Source organism: Sphaerodactylus townsendi, linkage group LG03 (assembly GCF_021028975.2).
Source record: "Sphaerodactylus townsendi isolate TG3544 linkage group LG03, MPM_Stown_v2.3, whole genome shotgun sequence".
In the NCBI taxonomy this organism is placed as follows: Eukaryota; Metazoa; Chordata; class Lepidosauria; order Squamata; family Sphaerodactylidae; genus Sphaerodactylus; species Sphaerodactylus townsendi.
In genome coordinates, this window is record NC_059427.1 from 5,179,145 (window position 1) to 5,204,770 (window position 25,626).

Below are 25,626 nucleotides of genomic sequence, written 5' to 3' on the forward strand. Positions count from 1 at the left end.
GAATAACCCCAATATCAACAATGGAAACAAACAAAAAAAGACACGCACAGCACTAAAACGACTGCTTTTTTCTCTCTCCTAATTTCGCAAAGGGGTGGGGGGCGGGGAGTCAGTGCTGCACCCGCGACGGAGGGGCGGTGCTTTGGGGGGGTCGCCTCCCCGCACGGTCCCATCTCCGCCTTTCACACAAAGAGGCCAGAGAGGCGGAAATCCTAGAGAGGCCGCCAGGGAATGGGAGGGTGGGGGGGGGGCGGAAGAGTTGGCCGGGGAAAAAGCGGCCTTTGTGGCTTCCGCTCCTGCAGCTCCGCGAGCTCCTGGTCGGCCTCAGCGAGTGAGTCAGGGTTAGGGGGGCTGGGTGGGTGGGGAGGATTGCAGGGCTGGGGAATGGGGGGTGGGAGGGCTCGATCCAGGAGAGCGGCCCCACTGCAACGCCGGGGGGGAGGTCCGCTCCCTCTTGCGCCCCTCTTTCCCCCTCCTCTCTCCACAAGCGTTTTTTTTTGGGGGGGTGGGGGATGAGATGCAGCCCCTTCCCTGCAGTGCGGAGGCCTCGCAAGGGATTTGGCATTTGGAAGGGGAGGGGAGAGAAAGCAAAGGGGGGGGTCTGGAGGAGTCCTCTTGGCGGGGAGGGGGTTCGGTATGGAGGAAAGGCGCGGGGGGGGGGAGGCCTGGAATGAGGAGGGGCGTTTCCTAGGGACAGACCCCCCTGGCTGCTGCTCTCAGGGGGGAGAGGCTGGCTGCAAAGGAGGAATCTGGGTGGGCAAGGGGAGTATTTGCCCCCCCCCCCCCGCATAGGGAGGGGCGTGAGCAGTGGGGACCCCCAACCCCTGTATGTTCTGTGGGGCATTCAGTGTTTTCTGCAAATGATGCGAATTCAGACGGGGCAGAGGACGCCCTTTCATTCGGGAGGGCAAAGCCCCGAGCAGAGAGCAAAGAGCTCCGAGGGGACAAGACGAGGATCTCTGCGGGGAGAGAAATGGTACCTCTGGTGCCAAAATCCTCACATTGAGGGCCAGAGGAGGGGATTGAAATGTAGGGACAGGATCTGCCAGGACCCAAAAGAGCAGAGAAATGGAGAAGAGCCCCCTTTTCACCCAATTCTCACCCTGCCTTGCTATGCTAAAAAGACCCTCTTTGTGCAAAAGTAAGAAGCATCCAAAGAAAGAAGAGGTGGGAATTAAGACCTGCAAGAGACGTGAATACAAAAGGAACCTTCTCTAGCTGCTTTAGACTGGGGAGGAGGCTGATGGGTCAAGACTGAGGAAGGGCAGGAGATTTGGGGAGGAGGGCAGCAGTGGCATAGTGGTTAAGAGCAGGTGCATTCTAATCTGGAGGAACCGGGTTTGATTCCCTGCTCTGCCACTTGAGCTGTGGAGGCTTATCTGGGGAATTCAGATTAGCCTGTGCACTCCCACACACACCAGCTGGGAGTATGGGGTCTGCAACCTGCGGCTCTCCAGATGTTCATGGGCTACAATTCCCATCAGCCCCTGCCAGCTATCCCAATTGGCCATCTTGGCAGGGGCTGATGGGATTTGTAGTCCATGAACATCTGGAGAGCCGCAGGTTGCAGACCCTGCTAGTCACAGTTCTTTTGAGCTCTCTCAGCCCCACCCATCTCATAGGGTGTTTGTTGTGAGAGGAGAAGGGAAAGGATTACGGGTAAGCCCCTGTGAGTCTCCTTCTGGAGAGAAAGGGGGAATATAAATCCAAACCCTTCTTCTTCCTCTGCCCCCTCTGCTTCTTGGCAGCCAGTTCCCAGCCATCTTTTCCTTTCTTTCACCTCAGGATCCCAAACAGTGCAGACATCGCCTTTGCTCTTTGGGAAACAGGTGAGGGAGAGCCCCCCCCCTTCTTTTCTTCTCCTGCCTTTTGAAGTCCTGGAGTCTACTTTTCCACTCCCCTGCATGTGCGCCAAGGGGGAAAGGGCTCCAGACTCCCTGAGATCATGAAACAGCAGTCCTGGGTGCTGGATGGGAGAAAAAAGTGAAGGCCCCCATCTGGCATGCCTAGGAGACATCAGTCTCTGACATGATTCGTACAAGCAGAGCAGTGGGCTCAGCCGCTCTCCTTGCAGTGCTAGCTTTCTGTGTGCAGGAAGTTTTCCATGATGCAAGGACATCTTATTAGTTGCCAGGTTCAGGGCTGGAATCTCCCACCTGCCTCCTTGAGCCAGAAAGTCCAGTTTTATCTCTCAATTTGGGGCATAAGGGGGTTAAAAAACAAAGACTTGGTTGAATAGGAAGGTCTTTGGCAAATGCTGAAACCCATAAAACTATACATTAATACTCTGGGTATGAGAATTTCTTATACTGATTACTATAAAAGAGGGTGGTATTATATTAATTGACAATATTCTCTTTCTCATGGAAAGCTCACAGTAGAATTGTATATTCATCCGCAACGTGCTGGACTATCAATGTTGTAGAAGACTCCACTTCGATCTAGTACATACCTAACAGACTGTTTTGTTTTTTTAATTTTTAAAAACTTTATTAAAGAACTTAAACAATAACATTTTAACCAGTCCATTCTGAACAAATAAAACAATACAACACAGAAGAAAAAGAATCCCAAAATTAATATGAATACTAATAGACCAGAAAATAATACAGTTACGTAAGTATCGTTGATTAAGTAGTCTTATCAGTATGTTGTCTACACCCTGCCTTCCTCTTCCCCTTACCCCACTTTATCAGTTCCCCCCTCCCTCCTACCTTTATCCCACAATGTTAAAGAAGATCTAGTGCAGGGGTCTTCAAACTATGGCCCTCCAGATGTTCATAGACTACAATTCCCATGAGCCCTACCACTTGGCCATGCTGGCAGGGGCTGATGGGAATTGTAGTCCATGAACATCTGGAGGGCCATAGTTTGAAGACCCCTGATCTAGTGCATACCTAACAGATTGTTTTGTGATGGTTGTGGATGTTTGCAATGGATGTTACGTGAATCTTCCCAGAGTGACTGGAGGGCTTGAAGCTGCCCATCGCTCACCTCAGAAAGCCTTTTTATAAAGCTGCATGTTAGTATTTGGGGGCTACAAGAAATGCCTGAAAAGAAAGAACAGATCCAGACTCCCTGCCTAGCTCCTGTGAGTTCTTTTTGAACCAACAAAGAAACACCATTTACAAAACAAGTTAAAGGGTTTTTTTTTATGGCAATCAAAGGCAGGTATAAAAAAAATATTAATAAAACATATTAATAAAAATAACACAATGGAATCGACATTCCGCTAATTGTCCAGTTCTTATAACCCAGGGGTCCCCAAACTACGGCCCGGGGGCCAAATGTGGCCCCCTGAAGGCATTTATCTGGCCCGCCAGGCATGGCAGCGATGGCTCCATTCATGTGCAGTGGGGGCTCGAGGGAGAGGAGGAACCGGCCCCAACGGCCGTTGATTGCAGTTACATGATGGCACCCCCAAATCTCCATGCATTTTTCTGATAGAGTTGGAAGCCTTACGTAGTGGCAATGCCTGCTCCGCCCTTCCCTCTCGGCTACTTCCGTAGTGTTGCTCTCCAGGCTTTCTGTTCCATACTCACTCCCATTGGCATCAACCGGGCTGAAATTAAATTTCTAAGCTGGCTGGTAGGGAGGAAAGAACCCAGGAAGATACCTGATCCTGGGTTAGATGGAATGCTTCATTGGGAAAGTTCTGCATTCTTTTTTTATAGGGGAAGGTATTCCACAGCCTCCCCAACAATATTTGGAGCCCACCCTGTACTTGACATACTTTGGTCACTGTTCTAAAAATAGACCATGACAGAAAGGCTGAAAGGTGAAATCAAACATTTTACAATCATTTGTACATAGGAATTTGTTCATAGTTTTTTTCAGTCCAGCCCTCCAACAGTCTGAGGGACAGTGAACTGGCCCCCTGTTTAAAAAGTTTGGGGACCCCCTGTTATAACCCATGTAACGTAGCCTTAGTTAATTCCATAGAGCAAGCAAGGTTCTTTACTAGATTTGTTAAAGTCAAGTCAGCAGAATAACAAGCACAAGTTTAGCGTTTCCAAAAAGAATCAAAATGAGAATCGTAATGAGTAATGAATGGCAACATGAGCTAAAATTATAAAGAAATGGCTCCCATATCAGGTGCTTACTCAAAAGCCAATCAGGGTCCAAATTAGTTGGACCACACCGGAATTCAATTATCTCTTTTTTCCTCAAAACTGATTCTACCTTTTATGTGTCATAGCCAATTAAGAGAATTTATTGTTGTCAAGGTCATGCCAGTCTAAGAGCTGTGAAGGCCATTCCCTTTTTACAAATACCAGCTGCAAGCGATAAGCCTAAACAGCAGTAAATTAACTTCTGAGGTATCATAGAGGCCCACATCTAAAGATGGCTTCAGGGAAGCTATGTATATTTTTAAAGTAAAATGTACACAACTTCTTGACATGACACCTGGTGGTTCTCAACTTGTTCTTTCTAAGGTACCGGCCCAACCTGAAAATAGTCATTTTAATATGCTCAAAGGCCTCTGTAGGCAGAGAAGGTAGTGGTGAGGCTGCCCTCTTTGCGGGGGGGGGGACCCCAAGAAAGTCTAATAAGAGGGTTGCTGAGTTCCAGGTGTGGCCTGGAGTTCTCCTGGAATTACTGGTACTACTGATTTCCAGACTTCAGGGCAGTGGTGGGATTCAGCAGGTTTGCACCACTTTGGCAGAACCGGTTGTTAAAATTGTGCTTGTAAACAACCAGTTGTTAAATTATTTGAATCCCACAACCGGAACATAGGCATTGAAGCACCCAGCCGGAACCGGTTGTTAAATCTTTGAATCCCACCTCTGCTTCAGGGATCAATTCCTCGCTGGAAACCATACCTTCAGAGGTGGGACATTATGATATGTGTCATAGTCTCGGAGTCCCCTCAAGCCTCTGTCCCCAAAGATCCTAGGAGTTTCTCTGGTGGATTTCCAACACCCGAAATCCCTTTCCTCCATTGATTTTGATGGGCCGACTGCTGATCTGGATATTTGGACAGTAACCACTCTGGTAATGTTGGCAAGGGACACTGGGAATCCTGCCGCTGACGGCTCTCCACCAATCAGTTAGTTGGCAGTTGGTGGCGGTTGCTCTGGCTGAGAGGAACCTTGGGCGGGATGGGAAAAGATCAGGCCATTTAGGATAGCAGGGTTAGCAAATAAGTAGTTTCTCTTTTGTTTTGGTTATATTTATATTGGTTTTGCAGAGGGGGAGGGGAATATATTTCGAAGTTTCCCATGTGAATGTCTGAATAAAAACTGCTTACCTAGTTAGCTTTTTTAACGTTAACCTTGGTGAGGAGGGTAATCCTTTAATTTTCTCAAGCCATCCATAATCTTGGCCATGCGGATATAAAAAGGAGAGTGGAGTTTATGATATAAAAAGGAGAGTGGAGTGCAATCTCAGATTGCAAATGCCTTAGCAGACCTCAGCAGCAGCAGCAGAAGGCCATTGCAAATGCCTTAGCAGGCTCAGGAGCAGCAGCAGCAGAAGGCCATTGCTTTCACATCCTGGATGTGAGCTCCCAAAGGTACCTGGTGGGCCACTGTAAGTAGCAGAGTGCTGGACTAGATGGACTCTGGTCTGATCCAGCAGGCTAGTTCTTATGTTCTTATGAGTTTCTCTTACTGACTTGGTGGTGTGGGGGTCTTCTCGACTGTAAGGCAGCCACTCCCTCTTGTTTATTGAGAAGCATGCAGGTCCCCTTCTGGAGAGAAAAAATAGGGTCCTGCACGTGGCAGCGGTCTGTATTAAAGGCATCAAGGGTGGGCTAGGGATGTTTAGCCATCCTTGAGGGAAGACAAGTCCATTGCAAGATGAAGCCACCTTCATCGGGCATGAGCTGTTCACCACGGTTCCCCAGGCAGGAAATGATGAGCCTCTCCAATAGGGTAGAATCACAGAGGAGAAATAGGGAGGGGTCCCACTGGCATGTTGTTTAAAGAAACAGACAAGATGTTAACAGGAACAGAGATTTCCAATGCACTCCTGAAACCACTTTCCTGGGAGTAAGCTCAGTGTCATGACCCTCTAATGTCTTAGGTAGAGTCCTGCCATATTTCTTCCTACAGAGTGCTTAAGCTGCCTTGAGAATTGTTTGCCTTTCATTCCCCCCTGTACTAGTCTGCCCTTATCTGGTTTCTGCAGCTGGAGAGTGGGGGTTGGGACTGTGTGACTTCTTCCCAGGTTCTCACAGTTGTGTGTGTGTGTGTGTGAGTGAGTGAGTGAGTGAGTGAGTGAGTGAGTGAGTGAGTGAGTGAGTGAGTGAGTGAGTGAGTGAGTGAGTGAGTGAGTGAGTGATGTAGAACTGCTTTGGATTGACTAATTTTCTTCTCCCCCCCCCCCGCCCCCCTCCATTGTGCCATTCTCTGAAGTGGCTGTTACATCCCACAGCAGCCCGGTTGATCTCCTATAGTTTCTCTGGCTGCAGCCTAGAGGACATCTGCTTGGATCTCCTGATGGGAAGGACAGGAAGCTTTTAAAAAATGTGTCTGCAGCACTGAAGGAGCAAGAGTTGTGGAGTGGTTTAGAGCAGGGGAATCTAATTGGGAGCACCCTGCTCCTCCACCTGAATCCTGCCGGGTGTTAGGTCTTGAACCTTGAAACAGTAGGCTCTGTATCATTGATCTGTAGCGTTTATTGATAGGCATTGAAACACCCAGCTTGACTAAGCCGGTTCTGGCGAACCTGGGTTTTGCTATCCCCTTTATTCCAATGTTAGCCCCCCCCTCCCATTTTCCCAAGAAATGTAAGAAAGAGTTTGTTTGGAGCTGTGGGGCCCCAAAGTTGGTGACAGATAGATATACGGAGTCACCTGGTATCCTGCCCCCACAACACAATGGAAACAATTCTGGTTCTCATGAGACCAAAGTGTCAGGGGAAAGCCTAGTTATCTACTCAGTGTGTGAAGCAGTAAAGTAAAGATTAAGAATAGAACGTCCCAGAATCGTAGAGGTAACATATAGCAGGCTGGTTATATATATCTTGTAGCAATTCGGTTGAGCTAGGAATGCATCCCAATCACCTAGATACAATTCCCCTGACTCCGGGTGAGCTTGGGCCAGTCAGTCTCAACTCTCTCAGCCCACCCAGAGCAGGCAAAGTCAAACCACTTCTGGACGCCTCTTGCCTTTGAAAACCTTACAGGGTCTCCCATCAGCTGTGACTTGAGGGCTCACAGATCCACAAAACACTGAAAGGTTTAAACTGACCCAGCTGTTTGCTAGAGAGTTGGAGACTGTAAAGAGGAAAGGCCCCTTTTCTAGAAGGAATGGAGGGTTTGCTTCTGCAGAAGAGGCTTCAGATAGGCATCCCGTGGGAAAAGCATTGCAGGTGGATCCTGGAAGGTTCACTTTGGATTAAGTCATTGCAAGATTGTGGAAGGGAGGGACGCTGGGATCATTCTCAGTCATGGTTGTTGTGGGGTTGCCAACTCCCACAGGGCAAATTCCTGGCCATTTGGGAGTAGATTCTGAAAAATGCTGGCTTTGGGGGGGAGGGTGGTGGTTCAGGGAGGTATAATAATGTCGAGTCCACCCTCCTGTGCCACCATTTTCTCCCCAGTCACCTAGAGGTTGGTTGTAATTTGAGGAGAACTTCAGTCCCCACCTGGAGGCTGACAATCCAATTATTTATTTTATGTATGTATTTATTATATTTATATACCACCCTCCCCCGAAGGGCTCATATCAGTTTTGATCCACCATCCAAGTGGAGTTGGGGGGGGGGGGATTTATCAGTGTCTTTCAGCGCAAGAAAAGTAAAATGTATCAAATTGATGTTTGATTGCTGGTCACTTGAATTCTGCATGAAACAACAGGCCTTTAGGGGTTTGACTAGATTAGATTACTCCAGATTGGATTGTTATACCTCGCTTTATGCTGGCCTGTCGGTGAGATTGCTCAGGAGACTAAAACTGGTCCAGAACGCAGTGGCGAGACTCCTTCCCAAGAGAGCACGTTACGATCATGCTCTGACAGTTGCACTGGTTACCGGTTGGGTACTGGATCATTTTCAAGGTAATTGGTATTGAGCTTTAAGGCCTTGAGCGATCTGGGACCCTCATATCCTTGTGACTCTGCCTCTCCATATTGCCCATTAAGTTTTCTGGTAGTAACCTTTTGGTAGTCCACAGCCCTAAGGACATCCACTCCACCTCAGAGTGGAGCTGAGGCCAGGGCTCTGTGGGATATTAACCAATTCCATAGGGGCTATAAGATGGAAATCTTCTGGCGTTAGTCAGGAGAGGGTGGGGTATCAAACGTTAACGAAATAAAATAGAATAAATAATTATTTCATTAAAAAATGGGCACGGGAAGGGAACTTCTTCCTGCATTACAATAATCCACAACCTTAACTTAAGACCCCAGTGTTTGTGTGGGACTGGGTCTATGAACTAGTGCCAAAGACCTGCCTAGCACAACAGAGGAAAATCTGAGAAACGTGTTGCTATGATCAAGACAATCTAGCACCGCCACCAGTAGTCATGGAAACACAACCAGTGCCCCCAATCGTCACACGAGGTGACTCCCATATGACAGGCAGAGAGGGGCAGAGCATGCTTCTGAAGCCACGCCCCTTAGTATCAATCTGCTGTCTACCATGTACAGAAGAAACAAGTGGCACATGGGCATGCATTACTGTGAGGGTCATGCCACACCTGCCCATCTCATCCCCAGCTCCCTTGGCAGAGGCAGACATGACAGAAGGCCAGATTGTCTTTCCTGCACTGAGGTTTGAGTGGGGAAACAGCATCTTTCAGCCAGGCAAGAGAATTGAAGACCCCCAGGTAACATAACATGAGAAATTCAAGGGCTCAGTCACAGGAGGCCTGTGTTCAGGTCCCACTGATGATTTTGACTGATGCTCCCCCTCATCTACTGTCTCCCAGATGCAGGGTTGCCAATATCCAGATAGGGCCTGGGAATTGCCTGGGGTCACAGTGGATTAGCCCACAATGGCTCCTTTGGGCGGTGGACTCTGTGTCTTTATATCCTGCCCTCCACAGGTTCCACCCTTTGAATTTCCAGGAATTTCCCAACCTGGAATTGGCAATCTCCTGTATTCGGCAGGGTTTGTGGCCCCCCTCCAAAGTTCTGTTCATCCCAGAAACACCTGTGCCTTGATCCAAGCACAAACCACGCCCCTTTTGCAGTCCCACTCTAGGCCAGCACAAGATTTACACTTGACTTGCCCTATAGCAGCAAGAGACCTCTGTGCCTGTGGACGGACATATCTCCTGACCCACTTAGTAGCCATCAAACGCCCCTGAAACAGCCTGACCCAAAGTAACCAGAAACAGTTAAATTTCCCAAAGGACCAAACAGGCATATTTCAAAAAGCTTGGTATGTAGTACGCTGAAATATTACAAACCACACTTTCATTATTATCCACCATGTGTCATCACTCTCTTTTGTTTTCTTCTGATATGTTGCTATCTTCTTCCTATCCCTACACTCCCCACCCACCCCCAGAAAGAAGCCTCTCTTCATACCCCAGTGAGAGGCAACCCTATAGAAGAAGATGATGGAAGAGCAGGACCCAGGAGGACCTGGACTTGGCAAGAGAGCAAGGAAAGACCCCCATCCCATCCAAGCTGGGAGAGGTGTTGAATTCTGGGAGAGAGCTGTGCCAGAGTCCTGGGATCAGGAGCTCCTGAACTCAGAAGTGCTTTGTCGACGCTTCCGGCAGTTCTGCTACCATGATGCCGATGGGCCCCGAGAGGTTTTCAGCCAGCTCCATGGACTTTGCAATCGCTGGCTAAAGCCAGAGAGGCACTCCAAGAAGCAGATCCTAGACCTGGTGATCCTGGAGCAGTTCCTGACCATCCTGCCCCAGGAAATGCAGCGCTGGGTCAGAGGATGTGGGCCGGAGACCAATTCCCAAGCTGTGGCCCTGGCTGAAGGTTTCCTCCTGAGTCAGGCTGAGGAGAAGAGGCAGGCAGAACAGGTGAGGGCTTTTCTTTCCAGTTATACTCCATTCAAGCAATGATATCTGATCTTCTCCTAAAGCATCTCGGCTCAGTATTTGTCCAGGCGTTTTGTTCATCTGAATGAGAGGTTTTAATGACCTGCTTCAGCCACCACTTCTAGGGAATATTTTATCCCTCCAGATAATTCCCTAGGATTAAAAAAAAACCCTTCTAGGTATGCTACTAGAGAGGTGCAGAGTCTGGGGTTGGGGCAGGATCCATCCCTTGGTATCTTCCATTCCATCTCTTACTTTTGTCCCTCATTGTTGTTTCAGAGGTGGGTTCTACCTGTGAAAATGGAAACGAAATGTTGTCAGATAGAAGGAAGTCCACTGGAAGAAGGGCAGCTGGCTCAGGCCCAGGAGTGTACCCAAGATGCCCCCTTGTGTGGTAAGGACTCATTATGCCCGGATTGGATTAGAGCACCCTGTTAATTTGATAGGTCAGAGTTCTGGCCCCCAAAAAGTTTCCTCGTCCAACTTATGGTACTCAGTGTTAAGTAGCTGGGATGCCTGTAAAAGGGGATTGGACACATTCATGGAGGCAATTCCTCACATTGATTACTATATTCATATCCCTCCTTTTCCATCAGAGAGACTCAAGGTGGTTTAAAACTAAAACCAGACAAATCTCATCTGATCTCTTCAGTCTTGGCACTAAACAAAACCTGCATGTTCTAGTTCAGGGGTCTGCAACCAGCGGCTCCGGAGCCGCATGCGGCTCTTTCAGCCTTATACTGTGGCTCCACGTGGCCTGGAGGTCGGAGGGTAGTGTGGGTGTGTCCCTCCAGCCCTCCAGAGCAGCTTTGGAAGGAAAGGTGAGTGGAGGGGCCAAACCAGAGGCGGCTTCGTGCGTGAGGGCACCGCTTTTCACGTCCCCTCCACTCTCCTCTCCTTCCAGCGCTGCTCTGGAGGGCTGCTCTGGAAGGCTAGAGGGACACGCCCATGCTGTCCTCTGGCCCCTGGAGGTCAGAGGGTAGGGTGGGCGTGTCCCTCCAGAGCAGCCACCATCCCTGCTCTGCCATCCATGCAGCCGCCACACACACCCCGACCCACGGAGCAGGTGGCTGCCTGCCCTGTCAGGCAGAAGGGGTTTCCCTGCCCGGCGTCTCCACCTCGCAGCGCTGGAAGGAAAGGAGAGTGGAGGGGCTGAACTGAAGGCGGCTCTGTGTGGAGCCGCCTCTCTGGCTCGGTAGATCTTCAGGGTCATGGAAAACTGGTCCAAATGGCTCTTTGGGTGGTAAAGGTTTCCGACCCCTGTTCTAGTTAGTGCAGCTCAAAAAACCAATTGCTGTGGGGTAGGAAAAGTGGGGAAATTGAGTTTTTTGCTTATTCTTCTTAGGAAGTCTGACAAGCTGCTGTAGGAAATAGATCACTGGATGAGGAATGTCAGGCTGTGGAGAGGGGTTTGTAGTGGATGTGATGCCACATTGAAGATGCCTCTGGCTGAAAGCACAGTTGTGACATCAGTGGATCAGTAGATTCTGTGGGCCCCCATTGCTACTGCCCTCTGTTGCCAGGATGCTCTCAGTTCAGGTGTGGTTTTTTGGCCTGATGTGATAGTGAAGTGCCGTGCAGCATCATTTTGGCCTCCTCCTTTTTCTCCCACCAGCCTGGATTCAAGGGCGTATGCAAGAGCCCAGCTGGTGGAAAAATAGTATGTCTGGGCCTCTTGTCTGGTCCAGCAGAGAGACTGTCACATTTTTCAGCTCCAGTGTTCACAAGACAAGTTTCACATATCACAGAAGTCTAAAATGTGTCAGTTGCATTTGCAGACTCATGGTTACCTTGTGCTTCTCTTCCGCCTCCCCCACAACTTCGTACAAAGCGTTACAATTCTGAGTGTGCATAGGGCAAAGTAATCGCAGCCCTGGGAACGGGGGTGAATGAAGTACAATTCATGCGAGCAAACAGAACAGGAAGTGGAGGCTAATACTCCTTCTTCCGTATTTCCCCCTGTTCCAGGCTGTGAAGAGGCATTGCTGACCGGTTCTCTTTGTGGAGGGGTGGAAACCATTGCTGCAGCTCCAGACGAGGTAGAGTAGATGAGCAGGGGACAGCATGGGTCCTCCTCCTTTCTCAGGGGGGCTTTTTTCCTGCAGTTGGTGCTGAGGGGTCCAGGCAAGAGACTCTGAACACCACTCCTTACACACATGCTGAGATCTCCATCCTGCACCTCTGAGAACATCCCTTTCCAGCATACCGTCTCTGCCTGACATGACCTCTCATGAGGGAATCTGCTTTTTCTTTCAGTCTCTGATTTCCTTTGAGGAAATGGCCGTGTATTTCACAGAGGCAGAGTGGGCATTGCTGGATCCAGACCAAAGAGCTCTTTACGAGGATGTCATGCTGGAGAACTACAGGAGCATGGCCTCTTTGGGTAAGGAACTCTCATAGGTGCCAGAGATATACCTTTCGGCCTGTGTCAAAACCAACATTTTGAAGAGCAGTCGACCTGTTCTGCTGCTTGCTCCCTTGTGGAGACCTTGAGGTGGCGGGGTGGCAGTGAAAGCAGTATTCAGCATGGCCAAATAGAACAACCCAAAGCACCTGGTTTTCCTAGAGCAACTTACTCAGGGAGGGTGTCCCAGCCTGAGGCCAGAACGGGACTGAGAATTCTCTCAGGAAGGCTCTGGAAGGGGCCACATTTTAATTTCTCTGTTGACAACCATTAGACCACACTTGTCCTCCAGATGGGTTATGGTTATCCCCTCTGACTATGATCTGGAAAGTCAGCGTGGTGTTGTGTTTGAGAGTGGCTGACTCTGATCTGGAGAAAAAAAGTCTGATTCCCGACTCTTCCACATTAAGCCTTCTGGCTGACCTTGGACTAGTCACAGTTCACTCAGAACTTTCTCAGTCCCACTTACCTGACAAGGTTTCAGTTGTGGGGAGAGGAAGGAAAGGAATTTGTAAGCCTCTTTGAGACTCCTTAAAGGTCGAGAATAGGTGGAGTCTTAAACTGGTTTGGATTGTGGCTTTTGATCTTGACCAGGGTTTCATTCTTCCTGGGGGGAAAATCCTCTTCCTTGGATTTCTTTCCTCCTCCATGTTAAGAACCATCACTTTCCTGTTCTCCAGGATAGACTTTTCCTTGGTAATGGTACCTGGGATTCCTCTGGAGCAGGAAGAACTGTCCAACTACAGCAATGGGGTAAAAGCCTAAAGGACTGTCCACAGGAGGGCCTGTTACTTAGACAAGGACTGCCATGGGACCATCATGGTGTACGTCCCACTTCCAAAATCAATATCCTACATGATTATGTCAAAGGAATGAGCAACAAATTGTCCTAGAGGACTTCTGTTTCACTTCTTTACATGACGTAGTTTGCAGAATCACAAAGTTGCTGGGAAAGGAGGGAGGGAGGGAGGGAGACATTCTGGGTCCTGAAATATGGGGTGCTCTGAAGCTCCTTCCTCCTGCTGTATCTTTAAATGTGGGCTATTCCAGGGAATTGTAGGGGGAGTTACTTAGCAAAAGCCAAGGTGGAGAAAGCCCAAAGCCCTTTCCTGCAGCCATCGCCTAGATGCCTTTGGGACCTATGTGCACTCCTTACATCGGGCGCCTCTTCCAAACACCACGGGGGTCAGCTTTCAAATGTAGAGTTCACAAGGTAAAGTCCTTCTTCTTCCCCCACACCAGCAAATGTTGAAAACCAAATCATCCTGGCTTTCATCACAACTAGAAGGAGCCTCTTTGTGTAGTTGCAGGACTGGATATCTTGGAAACTTCTTCTGGAGAGCCAGCATAGTGTAGTGGTTAAGAGCAGTGGAGTCTAGTTCGGAGAGAGGGATTTGAGTCCCTACTCATTCACATGAAGCCTGTTGGATGACATTGGGCCAGTGACAGTTCTTTCAGAACTCTCTCAGCCCTGACTACCTCACAAGATGCTTGTACAGCGAAGGGATTGTGATTTGTAAGCTGCTTTGAGGTTCTTCAGGATAAAGAAAAGTGGGGTATAAAAGCCTTGTCTTTTTCTTCTGTTTAATCATCAACAGCAGAGACTCAAAAGATCTTAATGACAAGTCAAATGTGAATGGTGGCGGAAGGATGCTTTGCCACTTCCCCCCCTTAAAGTGCATTACAGGCCGGGGGAGGTGTTGAGGAGGGATAGGCTGGATATAAAAACTGCTGACCTGGTGGGTCTGGCTGGGGATAAGGTGTAACCACCAGCTCAGTTGAGGGGAAAGAAGGTCTGGTAAGGGAAATGGTCACCCATTAAAGAGTTGTGCCTGATGTCTGGCTTGGCTTCTTGCCTAGGTGCTAACTAGACCTCTTTCTTTCCTCCAGCAGCAGACATAGAGGAGACAGTTGGGGGATTTCAGCAGTTCTCTTTCGAAAAGACCAAGGATGAAGACTCCAAAAGAGACTCCACTGGGGATGGAGATGGACCACAGAGACAGGAGGGAAGCCATGCTGACAACAGAAAGGATAAGCCCGTTCTGTCCCATGTGGAAGGCTTCTGTGAAATCTCAGTTGAAGAAGAAATATCAAGCAATACAAGAAGGAACGAAGACCTCCATACTAACCAGAGAATCCATTCCAGGGAAAATGAAAGTTTGGCCTTTGGAAAGACCTTCAGTGAGAATATCAGTCTGATTTCCAAGGAGCAAATTCCCTCGGGAGAGGAACCGTATGACTGTATGAAGGGTGAAAGGACCTTCAGTCGAGAATCAGCCCTTGCTTCACATCAAAGAATTCCCTCAGGTAGGAACCTTTCTGATGCAGAGGGCTTTCATGTCCTTTTAAATTAGTGGTTCTCAACCTTCCTAATGCCGCGACCCTTTAATACAGTTCCTCATGTTGTGGTGACCCCCAACCCTAACATTTATCCATTTTACAGATGGAGAACACTGATGCAGAGAGTCTTAAGCGACCCCTGTGAAAGGGTCATTCGACCCCCAAAGGGGTCCCGACCCCCAGGTTGAGAACCAGTGTTTTAAATTGTCAATTAATGTACCCTTCAGTGCACAGCAGGAAAATGTTAGTAAAATATTTTCATGTGGATGGAATTTTGAAGGAAGATCAGGCCACATAGTGTGGGTGCTAACAGGATCTCTCTTTTTATTCCAGCAGGGGACAGGCAATGGAGTGAGGGGAATGAGGAACTTCATCAGCTATTTGCAGAAAACCTGAACGATGCAGATTTGAAAGGCAGCATTAGGAGACAGAAAGAAAGTCACATGGTCGAGATGAGAAACAATCCCATTCCTGGCCACGGGCATAATTTCTGTGAATTGAACCACATGGTGGAGGAAGCATATACATGCTTGGAGTGTGGAACAACCTTCACAGATCATAACCAATATGAGATCCATTTGCAAATACACAGTGGAAAGAAGACTCATCAGTGCTTGGATTGTGGTAAGACTTTCCTTTGCAGAGTAGATCTCCTTAGGCATCAGAGAACACATAAACAAGAGAAATCTGGTAGCTTCTCAGACTGTGGCATGGACTTCTCACAAAAATCAGAACTTTTTCAACTCCAAAGGACACATTCAGTAGAGAAGCCATTGATTTATCTAGAAAGGGGAATGTCCTCTGGTAGAGGAGAGGGTAATGTACATCTTCCAAAGCACAGTATCATGAGGGCACATAAATGCTTTCAGTGCAGGATGTTCTTCAGCAGCAGATCACAGCTCCTTATGCACCAAAGAACCCACACGGGAGAAAAGCCTTTTGAATGCTCAGAGTGTGGAAAGAGATTCAGTCTGAGTAGCACTCTTCAAAGGCATCGAAGAACTCACACAAAGGAGAGACCTTTTGAATGCTTAGAGTGTGGGAAGAGATTCAGTCAGAGTGGCACTCTTCAAAAGCATCAAAGAACTCACACAAAGGAGAGGCCTTTTGAATGCTCAGTGTGTGGAAAGAGATTCAGTCAGAGTAGCACTCTTCAACAGCATCAAAGAACCCACACCAAGGAGAAACCTTTTGAATGCTCAGAGTGTGGAAAGAGATTCAACTGTAGTGGGAATCTTCAAAGGCATCAAAGAACTCACACAAATGATAGACCTTTTGAATGCTCAGATTGTGGAAAGAGATTCAGTCAGAGTGGCCATCTTCAGCAGCATCAATTACTCCACACCGGAGAGAAAACTTTTGAATGCTCAGTGTGTGGAAAGAGATTCAGTCTGAGTAGCACTCTTCAAAGGCATCAAAGAACTCACACAAAGGAGAGACCTTTTGAATGCTCACAGTGCGGAAAGAGATTCAGTCAGAGTGGCACTCTTCAACAGCATCAAAGGACTCACACAAATGAGAGACCTTTTGAATGCTTACAGTGTGGAAAGAGATTCAATCATAGTGGCAATCTTCATCAGCATCAAAGAACTCACACAAACGAGAGACCTTTTGAATGCTTACAGTGTGGAAAGAGATTCAATCATAGTGGCAATCTTCACCAGCATCAAACAACTCACATAAAGGGGGGACCTTTTGAATGCTCAGAGTGTGGAATGAGATTCAGTCGGAGTGACACTCTTCAAGAGCATCAAAGAACTCACACAAAGGCTTTCTTCCTGCTGAGTGTTGGATGAGAGATTCCCTTCTAACTGGGGCTTGGTAAGATGTGGCAAACCGTCAGGCATCTTAGTTCATAATTCAGAAATTTGAGCACTATAGGAGGAAAAATCCAAGGACTCAAACTTCACTGAAAGAAAATTTAACTGAGCAGTTATCTAATTCTGTCTTTTCTCTATTTGTTGAAAGGATTTTGCTGATAGTAAACATTGGTCAGCCAGTTCTTCCAATGTTAAAAAGTTGCTGGTACTTAGAGGTAATGGAGCAGTTTCCTCAGGTACAACTCCCACTGATAGACTCGCTGGATGTTCATCACATGGAGTAGAAGGGGGGGCGGTGGGGGATATCTTCATAGGCTGAAAGGAGCTGAACCCCTTCTCTATCTTCAAGAGGTGTGAATCTTTTAGCGGTGGGGAACTCCTCAAGGACTTGAGAATTCTGTAACTGAGCTAAGAAAAAGTCATCCATCTTAAGTATGTTTATGTCTGGGCAAATGATTAGTTGAGGTAGATGAAATAGAGCTAACTTTTCCTTTAGACATTTGGAGGCTGAACACTATCTGCAAGTGGAAAAAAATTAATTCTGTCAGAATGGCACTCTTTAAAATCATCAAAGGACTCACACAAAAGGATAGAATTTTTGAATGCTCAGTGTGGAAAGAGATTCTGTCAGAGTAACACTCTTCAACAACATCAAAGAACTCACACAGACCTTTTGAACACTCAGAGTGTGGCAAGGGATTCAATCACTCTTCAAAAGCATCAGACAACCCACTCAGGGGAGAGACATTTTGAATGCTCAAAGTATGGAAAGAAATTTACTTTGAGTAGTTCTCCTCAATGGCAACAAAGAATTCACACAAAGGAGAGATCTTTTCAATGCTCAGAGTGTGCAAAGAGATTCAATCACAGTAGCAGTCTTCAAAAGTATCAAAGTGCCTATTGTAAGACCCCTGTATAGTCTCAGATGAGAAACCCCAATGTGTCCCCATCTTCTCTTAGCATTTTGGAAAGGCACCCCCTGGAGAGCTGATGATGCCTTTGCATGCTCAGTGTGGAACGAGATTCAGATATCGTGGTTCGTTCTCTTGTTCTTTTCTGTTTGTGTTCCTTTTCTGTTCTTTTACTCAGATTATTATTAGAGTTACCTTTATTCCTATATGTGTGTACCTATATGTGTGTACCTGCATCGAGGCTGTTGGTTCTATTTCTGTAATCTTTTGCTTATTTTTATTTTTAGCAATTAGTTTCCTCACTCATCCATCAAGATTTTCAATTTCATTTGGCTACTTGAACAACCTTTCCACAGTTCAAGAGCTTAACTGATAATTACGCACCTTTCTTCTTCTTTCTATCTTTTTCCAGACATTCTGGGGATTATCACCTACATAATCTTCTGTTTAGACATGAAAGTCATATCTCTAAGGCTGTACAAAATATATCTTGGCTGCAGTAAAAATTCAACCTGCATTTCGTTCAGGGCTTAGTTAAAAACCTAGTGGTTCTGTGGCTGTTTGAATTGTTTTAATTTGCTATCTTATAATGTGTATGTGATGTTTACTTTTTCTTAAAGCGCTGAGCCATTCTTTCCCATTTATTTTCATTATTGTTACATTGTTTTTTCTAAAAGCCTATGTGCTACGTAGACATCTTTCCATAAATGAAGTGAAAATACACCAGCAAACCCCTCATCTCCCCTATCTCTCTCCCTTAAATGATGCTTGCTTCTCATACTCCCAGACAAGCCCTGGAGAGGAAGCACGTCTTGCAACACCTCCTGAAGATTTCAAAGGGAACCCCACCCCCTCACCTCTTCAGGAAGCCCCATCCCTGGTAAAGGATGCCTGTAATTTTGGTTGGTTGTGTGGCAAAATAGAAGTCTTTGTGTGATTGTCAGAATGCTTTTGAGTTCTCCTGTTGTGGATGAGAGGTTCAGAAACCTCCCAATGTAATCTTGCAATCCCAACATCTAACCCAGAGAAAAGTGACATCAGTCCCTAGGTTTAAATAGCTGGATGTGAATTCCTTCTCCGGCCATGTTTCTGGTAGGGTTTTGGAGATTCAGCTGTTTAGAGGATTTATCCTCTGGTGGTTCCAGTCCTATCTGGCTGATGGGTCCCAGAAGTGGAGCTAGGGAATCACTGCTTGACACATGCCACAGGATCCTAATGGCTCTCTCATGTTCTTAGTGCTTTGGGTTCTGGAATATTCTGGTGGACTTTGAGAGTCCAGGCAGTGTCAGATGTCAAATGTGTTCAGGCGTCAAATGTGAGGTTCTTTGGAAGCATTTGGATGGGATCTCTTTCCAATGTCCTCTCCTTCCATCAGACAGGAGTACGGTTCTAAATTTTACCATGGAGCTGGAAGACTGACTAAGCAATGCTTAGCAGAATGACTTGTTTTGGATCCCATTGGTTTTAGATCCCATTGTAGTAAACTTTCGATTTGACCAGAGGCGTAGCTAGGAAAAATGGAGCTTGGGGCAAAATCTGAGTTTTCCACCCCCACCCCCCTGTATGGGCGGCCACCTCCTCCAACAAAAAAGGGGGGTTTTTGCACCAGGTCATCTCAAAGTCACCATCACATCTTAGAACATGCCCCAACTCACAAATCTTCACACCCAGGGCTCCCTAGTTTAAACAACATTGAAAGTGATGCTGTGGGGACGGGGGGAATCCACCCAAACAACATCATTTTCAATGTTGTTTAAACTAGGGAGTCCAGATTCTCCTTTTAAATACCCCATAAAGGGAGAATTCACCCCGAAACAGCATCACTTTCAATGTGGCTTAGAAGTGAGAGCCCGCATTCTCCTTTTAAATCCACATTAATGGGAGACTCTGGGCTCCCTGGTTTAAACATTGAAAGTGATGCTGTTTCAAGGTGGGGTGAGGGAATCCACACCCTGAAACAGCATCATTTTTAATGTTGTTTAGACTAGAGAGCCCAGATTCTCCTTTTAAATCCACCTTACAGGGAGACTCTGGGCTCCCTAGTTTAAACAACATTGAAAATGATGCTGTTTCAGGGTAGATTCCCCACCCACCCCCCATACAGCATCACTTTCAATGTTGGTGGTTGTGGGTTTACCGGGCTGCGTGACTGTGGTCTGGTAGATCTTGTTCCTAACATTTTGCCTGCATCTGTGGCTGACATATCTTCAGAGGTGTATCACACAGAGAAGTATGTTATAAGAGGAGTATGGACACAGTGTATAACAGACTTCTCTCGGTGATACACCTCTGAAGATGTCAGCCACAGATGCAGGCAAAATGTTAGGAACAAGATCTACCAGACCATGGCCACACAGCCTGTAAAACCCACAACAACCCGTTGAATCTGGCCATGAAAGCCTTTGACAATACTTTCAATGTTTTTTTAATCTAGAGAGCCCAGATTCTCCCTTTAGATCCACTCCAAAGGGGGTGTATTTAAAGGGAGAATCGGGGAAATTTGAGGTTGCCTGTCGGGAGCAATTTTAAAGATGGCACGGGCTTCTTGCGCATGTGCGACACTGGCTAGTCGCAAATCGAGATACCTCCGGCAAAAGAAAAATGAAACAGCAGCAAAAGAATGAAAATATAGCCGGATCAAAGAAAAATTTCTACAATCTAATTAAAAGACAACCCCAGGCATCAGTACAAAGCCTAGCGGAGTCGGTGAGTGAATTATAACTCATTAAAAGCTATATAAACAAGCTGGAAGATTATGACGCAGAAAACATTGCTACTTTCAAAGGAACAATGGGCTGATTTCTCTATGCAGTTGAAGCAGGCATTTGAGGCTTTCAAAAAGGCAATCATGGAGAGCTTGAAAGGGGTCTGGGAAGTTTTTGGAAAGATAAAGAATAAATTTGCACAGACCCCTGGAAAAGTTACAGATATGGTAGAGAAAAAAAGATGGGTTCCCTTCAAAATCTCCCAAACAAAATTCAAGCCGACAGAAAGGTCAGTCAGAAGAAAATATAAAAATAAAAGGGAGAAGAAGGGGGGGGGGGGGGTGGGGGGGGGGGGGGGGGGGGGGGGGGGGGGGGGGGGGGGGGGGGGGGGGGGGGGGGGGGGGGGGGGGGGGGGGGGGGGTTCGGGGGGGGGGGGGGGGGGGGGGGGGGGGGTTGGGGGGGGGGGGGGGGAGGGGGGGGGGGGGGTGGGGGGGGGGGGGGGGAGGGGGGGGGGGGGTGGGTGGGGGTGGGGGTGGGGGGGGGAAGGGGTGGGGGTGGGGGGGGGTGGGGGGGGGGGGGGGTGGGGGGGGGGGGGGGTGGGGGGGGGGGGGGGTGGGGGGGGGGGGGGGTGGGGGGGGGGGGGGGTGGGGGGGGGGGGGGGTGGGGGGGGGGGGGGGTGGGGGGGGGGGGGGGTGGGGGGGGGGGGGGGTGGGGGGGGGGGGGGGTGGGGGGGGGGGGGGGTGGGGGGGGGGGGGGGTGGGGGGGGGGGGGGGTGGGGGGGGGGGGGGGTGGGGGGGGGGGGGGGTGGGGGGGGGGGGGGGTGGGGGGGGGGGGGGGTGGGGGGGGGGGGGGGTGGGGGGGGGGGGGGGTGGGGGGGGGGGGGGGTGGGGGGGGGGGGGGGTGGGGGGGGGGGGGGGTGGGGGGGGGGGGGGGTGGGGGGGGGGGGGGGTGGGGGGGGGGGGGGGTGGGGGGGGGGGGGGGTGGGGGGGGGGGGGGGTGGGGGGGGGGGGGGGTGGGGGGGGGGGGGGGTGGGGGGGGGGGGGGGTGGGGGGGGGGGGGGGTGGGGGGGGGGGGGGGTGGGGGGGGGGGGGGGTGGGGGGGGGGGGGGGTGGGGGGGGGGGGGGGTGGGGGGGGGGGGGGGTGGGGGGGGGGGGGGGTGGGGGGGGGGGGGGGTGGGGGGGGGGGGGGGTGGGGGGGGGGGGGGGTGGGGGGGGGGGGGGGTGGGGGGGGGGGGGGGTGGGGGGGGGGGGGGGTGGGGGGGGGGGGGGGTGGGGGGGGGGGGGGGTGGGGGGGGGGGGGGGTGGGGGGGGGGGGGGGTGGGGGGGGGGGGGGGTGGGGGGGGGGGGGGGTGGGGGGGGGGGGGGGTGGGGGGGGGGGGGGGTGGGGGGGGGGGGGGGTGGGGGGGGGGGGGGGTGGGGGGGGGGGGGGGTGGGGGGGGGGGGGGGTGGGGGGGGGGGGGGGTGGGGGGGGGGGGGGGTGGGGGGGGGGGGGGGTGGGGGGGGGGGGGGGTGGGGGGGGGGGGGGGTGGGGGGGGGGGGGGGTGGGGGGGGGGGGGGGTGGGGGGGGGGGGGGGTGGGGGGGGGGGGGGGTGGGGGGGGGGGGGGGTGGGGGGGGGGGGGGGTGGGGGGGGGGGGGGGTGGGGGGGGGGGGGGGTGGGGGGGGGGGGGGGTGGGGGGGGGGGGGGGTGGGGGGGGGGGGGGGTGGGGGGGGGGGGGGGTGGGGGGGGGGGGGGGTGGGGGGGGGGGGGGGTGGGGGGGGGGGGGGGTGGGGGGGGGGGGGGGTGGGGGGGGGGGGGGGTGGGGGGGGGGGGGGGTGGGGGGGGGGGGGGGTGGGGGGGGGGGGGGGTGGGGGGGGGGGGGGGTGGGGGGGGGGGGGGGTGGGGGGGGGGGGGGGTGGGGGGGGGGGGGGGTGGGGGGGGGGGGGGGTGGGGGGGGGGGGGGGTGGGGGGGGGGGGGGGTGGGGGGGGGGGGGGGTGGGGGGGGGGGGGGGTGGGGGGGGGGGGGGGTGGGGGGGGGGGGGGGTGGGGGGGGGGGGGGGTGGGGGGGGGGGGGGGTGGGGGGGGGGGGGGGTGGGGGGGGGGGGGGGTGGGGGGGGGGGGGGGTGGGGGGGGGGGGGGGTGGGGGGGGGGGGGGGTGGGGGGGGGGGGGGGTGGGGGGGGGGGGGGGTGGGGGGGGGGGGGGGTGGGGGGGGGGGGGGGTGGGGGGGGGGGGGGGTGGGGGGGGGGGGGGGTGGGGGGGGGGGGGGGTGGGGGGGGGGGGGGGTGGGGGGGGGGGGGGGTGGGGGGGGGGGGGGGTGGGGGGGGGGGGGGGTGGGGGGGGGGGGGGGTGGGGGGGGGGGGGGGTGGGGGGGGGGGGGGGTGGGGGGGGGGGGGGGTGGGGGGGGGGGGGGGTGGGGGGGGGGGGGGGTGGGGGGGGGGGGGGGTGGGGGGGGGGGGGGGTGGGGGGGGGGGGGGGTGGGGGGGGGGGGGGGTGGGGGGGGGGGGGGGTGGGGGGGGGGGGGGGTGGGGGGGGGGGGGGGTGGGGGGGGGGGGGGGTGGGGGGGGGGGGGGGTGGGGGGGGGGGGGGGTGGGGGGGGGGGGGGGTGGGGGGGGGGGGGGGTGGGGGGGGGGGGGGGTGGGGGGGGGGGGGGGTGGGGGGGGGGGGGGGTGGGGGGGGGGGGGGGTGGGGGGGGGGGGGGGTGGGGGGGGGGGGGGGTGGGGGGGGGGGGGGGTGGGGGGGGGGGGGGGTGGGGGGGGGGGGGGGTGGGGGGGGGGGGGGGTGGGGGGGGGGGGGGGTGGGGGGGGGGGGGGGTGGGGGGGGGGGGGGGTGGGGGGGGGGGGGGGTGGGGGGGGGGGGGGGTGGGGGGGGGGGGGGGTGGGGGGGGGGGGGGGTGGGGGGGGGGGGGGGTGGGGGGGGGGGGGGGTGGGGGGGGGGGGGGGTGGGGGGGGGGGGGGGTGGGGGGGGGGGGGGGTGGGGGGGGGGGGGGGTGGGGGGGGGGGGGGGTGGGGGGGGGGGGGGGTGGGGGGGGGGGGGGGTGGGGGGGGGGGGGGGTGGGGGGGGGGGGGGGTGGGGGGGGGGGGGGGTGGGGGGGGGGGGGGGTGGGGGGGGGGGGGGGTGGGGGGGGGGGGGGGTGGGGGGGGGGGGGGGTGGGGGGGGGGGGGGGTGGGGGGGGGGGGGGGTGGGGGGGGGGGGGGGTGGGGGGGGGGGGGGGTGGGGGGGGGGGGGGGTGGGGGGGGGGGGGGGTGGGGGGGGGGGGGGGTGGGGGGGGGGGGGGGTGGGGGGGGGGGGGGGTGGGGGGGGGGGGGGGTGGGGGGGGGGGGGGGTGGGGGGGGGGGGGGGTGGGGGGGGGGGGGGGTGGGGGGGGGGGGGGGTGGGGGGGGGGGGGGGTGGGGGGGGGGGGGGGTGGGGGGGGGGGGGGGTGGGGGGGGGGGGGGGTGGGGGGGGGGGGGGGTGGGGGGGGGGGGGGGTGGGGGGGGGGGGGGGTGGGGGGGGGGGGGGGTGGGGGGGGGGGGGGGTGGGGGGGGGGGGGGGTGGGGGGGGGGGGGGGTGGGGGGGGGGGGGGGTGGGGGGGGGGGGGGGTGGGGGGGGGGGGGGGTGGGGGGGGGGGGGGGTGGGGGGGGGGGGGGGTGGGGGGGGGGGGGGGTGGGGGGGGGGGGGGGTGGGGGGGGGGGGGGGTGGGGGGGGGGGGGGGTGGGGGGGGGGGGGGGTGGGGGGGGGGGGGGGTGGGGGGGGGGGGGGGTGGGGGGGGGGGGGGGTGGGGGGGGGGGGGGGTGGGGGGGGGGGGGGGTGGGGGGGGGGGGGGGTGGGGGGGGGGGGGGGTGGGGGGGGGGGGGGGTGGGGGGGGGGGGGGGTGGGGGGGGGGGGGGGTGGGGGGGGGGGGGGGTGGGGGGGGGGGGGGGTGGGGGGGGGGGGGGGTGGGGGGGGGGGGGGGTGGGGGGGGGGGGGGGTGGGGGGGGGGGGGGGTGGGGGGGGGGGGGGGTGGGGGGGGGGGGGGGTGGGGGGGGGGGGGGGTGGGGGGGGGGGGGGGTGGGGGGGGGGGGGGGTGGGGGGGGGGGGGGGTGGGGGGGGGGGGGGGTGGGGGGGGGGGGGGGTGGGGGGGGGGGGGGGTGGGGGGGGGGGGGGGTGGGGGGGGGGGGGGGTGGGGGGGGGGGGGGGTGGGGGGGGGGGGGGGTGGGGGGGGGGGGGGGTGGGGGGGGGGGGGGGTGGGGGGGGGGGGGGGTGGGGGGGGGGGGGGGTGGGGGGGGGGGGGGGTGGGGGGGGGGGGGGGTGGGGGGGGGGGGGGGTGGGGGGGGGGGGGGGTGGGGGGGGGGGGGGGTGGGGGGGGGGGGGGGTGGGGGGGGGGGGGGGTGGGGGGGGGGGGGGGTGGGGGGGGGGGGGGGTGGGGGGGGGGGGGGGTGGGGGGGGGGGGGGGTGGGGGGGGGGGGGGGTGGGGGGGGGGGGGGGTGGGGGGGGGGGGGGGTGGGGGGGGGGGGGGGTGGGGGGGGGGGGGGGTGGGGGGGGGGGGGGGTGGGGGGGGGGGGGGGTGGGGGGGGGGGGGGGTGGGGGGGGGGGGGGGTGGGGGGGGGGGGGGGTGGGGGGGGGGGGGGGTGGGGGGGGGGGGGGGTGGGGGGGGGGGGGGGTGGGGGGGGGGGGGGGTGGGGGGGGGGGGGGGTGGGGGGGGGGGGGGGTGGGGGGGGGGGGGGGTGGGGGGGGGGGGGGGTGGGGGGGGGGGGGGGTGGGGGGGGGGGGGGGTGGGGGGGGGGGGGGGTGGGGGGGGGGGGGGGTGGGGGGGGGGGGGGGTGGGGGGGGGGGGGGGTGGGGGGGGGGGGGGGTGGGGGGGGGGGGGGGTGGGGGGGGGGGGGGGTGGGGGGGGGGGGGGGTGGGGGGGGGGGGGGGTGGGGGGGGGGGGGGGTGGGGGGGGGGGGGGGTGGGGGGGGGGGGGGGTGGGGGGGGGGGGGGGTGGGGGGGGGGGGGGGTGGGGGGGGGGGGGGGTGGGGGGGGGGGGGGGTGGGGGGGGGGGGGGGTGGGGGGGGGGGGGGGTGGGGGGGGGGGGGGGTGGGGGGGGGGGGGGGTGGGGGGGGGGGGGGGTGGGGGGGGGGGGGGGTGGGGGGGGGGGGGGGTGGGGGGGGGGGGGGGTGGGGGGGGGGGGGGGTGGGGGGGGGGGGGGGTGGGGGGGGGGGGGGGTGGGGGGGGGGGGGGGTGGGGGGGGGGGGGGGTGGGGGGGGGGGGGGGTGGGGGGGGGGGGGGGTGGGGGGGGGGGGGGGTGGGGGGGGGGGGGGGTGGGGGGGGGGGGGGGTGGGGGGGGGGGGGGGTGGGGGGGGGGGGGGGTGGGGGGGGGGGGGGGTGGGGGGGGGGGGGGGTGGGGGGGGGGGGGGGTGGGGGGGGGGGGGGGTGGGGGGGGGGGGGGGTGGGGGGGGGGGGGGGTGGGGGGGGGGGGGGGTGGGGGGGGGGGGGGGTGGGGGGGGGGGGGGGTGGGGGGGGGGGGGGGTGGGGGGGGGGGGGGGTGGGGGGGGGGGGGGGTGGGGGGGGGGGGGGGT

At 56.4% G+C, this 25,626-nt stretch overlaps 3 protein-coding genes across 6 annotated transcripts in view; 2 read left to right on the forward strand and 1 right to left on the reverse strand.

Annotated features, from left to right (window-relative positions):
* The window catches only part of LOC125428587 (zinc finger protein 883-like), a 1,608,225-nt gene that overhangs the window by 1,188,360 nt on the left and 394,239 nt on the right, over positions 1-25,626 (reverse strand). The window lies entirely within an intron of this gene.
* Positions 1-25,626, forward strand: part of LOC125428534 (zinc finger protein 345-like) — a 770,962-nt gene that overhangs the window by 474,037 nt on the left and 271,299 nt on the right. For 2 of the 3 annotated variants that reach the window (XM_048488766.1, XM_048488767.1), the window contains exons 1-6: positions 8,783-9,330; positions 9,460-9,934; positions 10,232-10,346; positions 11,921-11,991; positions 12,209-12,335; positions 14,247-14,663. The exons of the other annotated variant lie outside the window; for it this stretch is intronic. In XM_048488766.1, coding sequence (XP_048344723.1) covers positions 9,509-9,934; positions 10,232-10,346; positions 11,921-11,991; positions 12,209-12,335; positions 14,247-14,663 — 1,156 coding nt within the window. In that variant the 5' untranslated portion in view covers positions 8,783-9,330; positions 9,460-9,508. Of the gene's footprint in view, positions 1-8,782; positions 9,331-9,459; positions 9,935-10,231; positions 10,347-11,920; positions 11,992-12,208; positions 12,336-14,246; positions 14,664-25,626 lie in introns of those variants that run through there. 3 annotated transcript variants of the gene reach the window in all.
* Positions 5,746-18,158, forward strand: LOC125428762 (zinc finger protein OZF-like). The gene is made up of 5 exons (XM_048489385.1): positions 5,746-5,750; positions 11,409-11,412; positions 13,437-13,441; positions 15,121-16,465; positions 17,340-18,158. The coding sequence occupies exons 4-5, from the start codon at positions 15,140-15,142 to the stop codon at positions 17,433-17,435; spliced, it is 1,422 nt and encodes a 473-aa protein (XP_048345342.1). The 5' UTR covers positions 5,746-5,750; positions 11,409-11,412; positions 13,437-13,441; positions 15,121-15,139; the 3' UTR covers positions 17,436-18,158.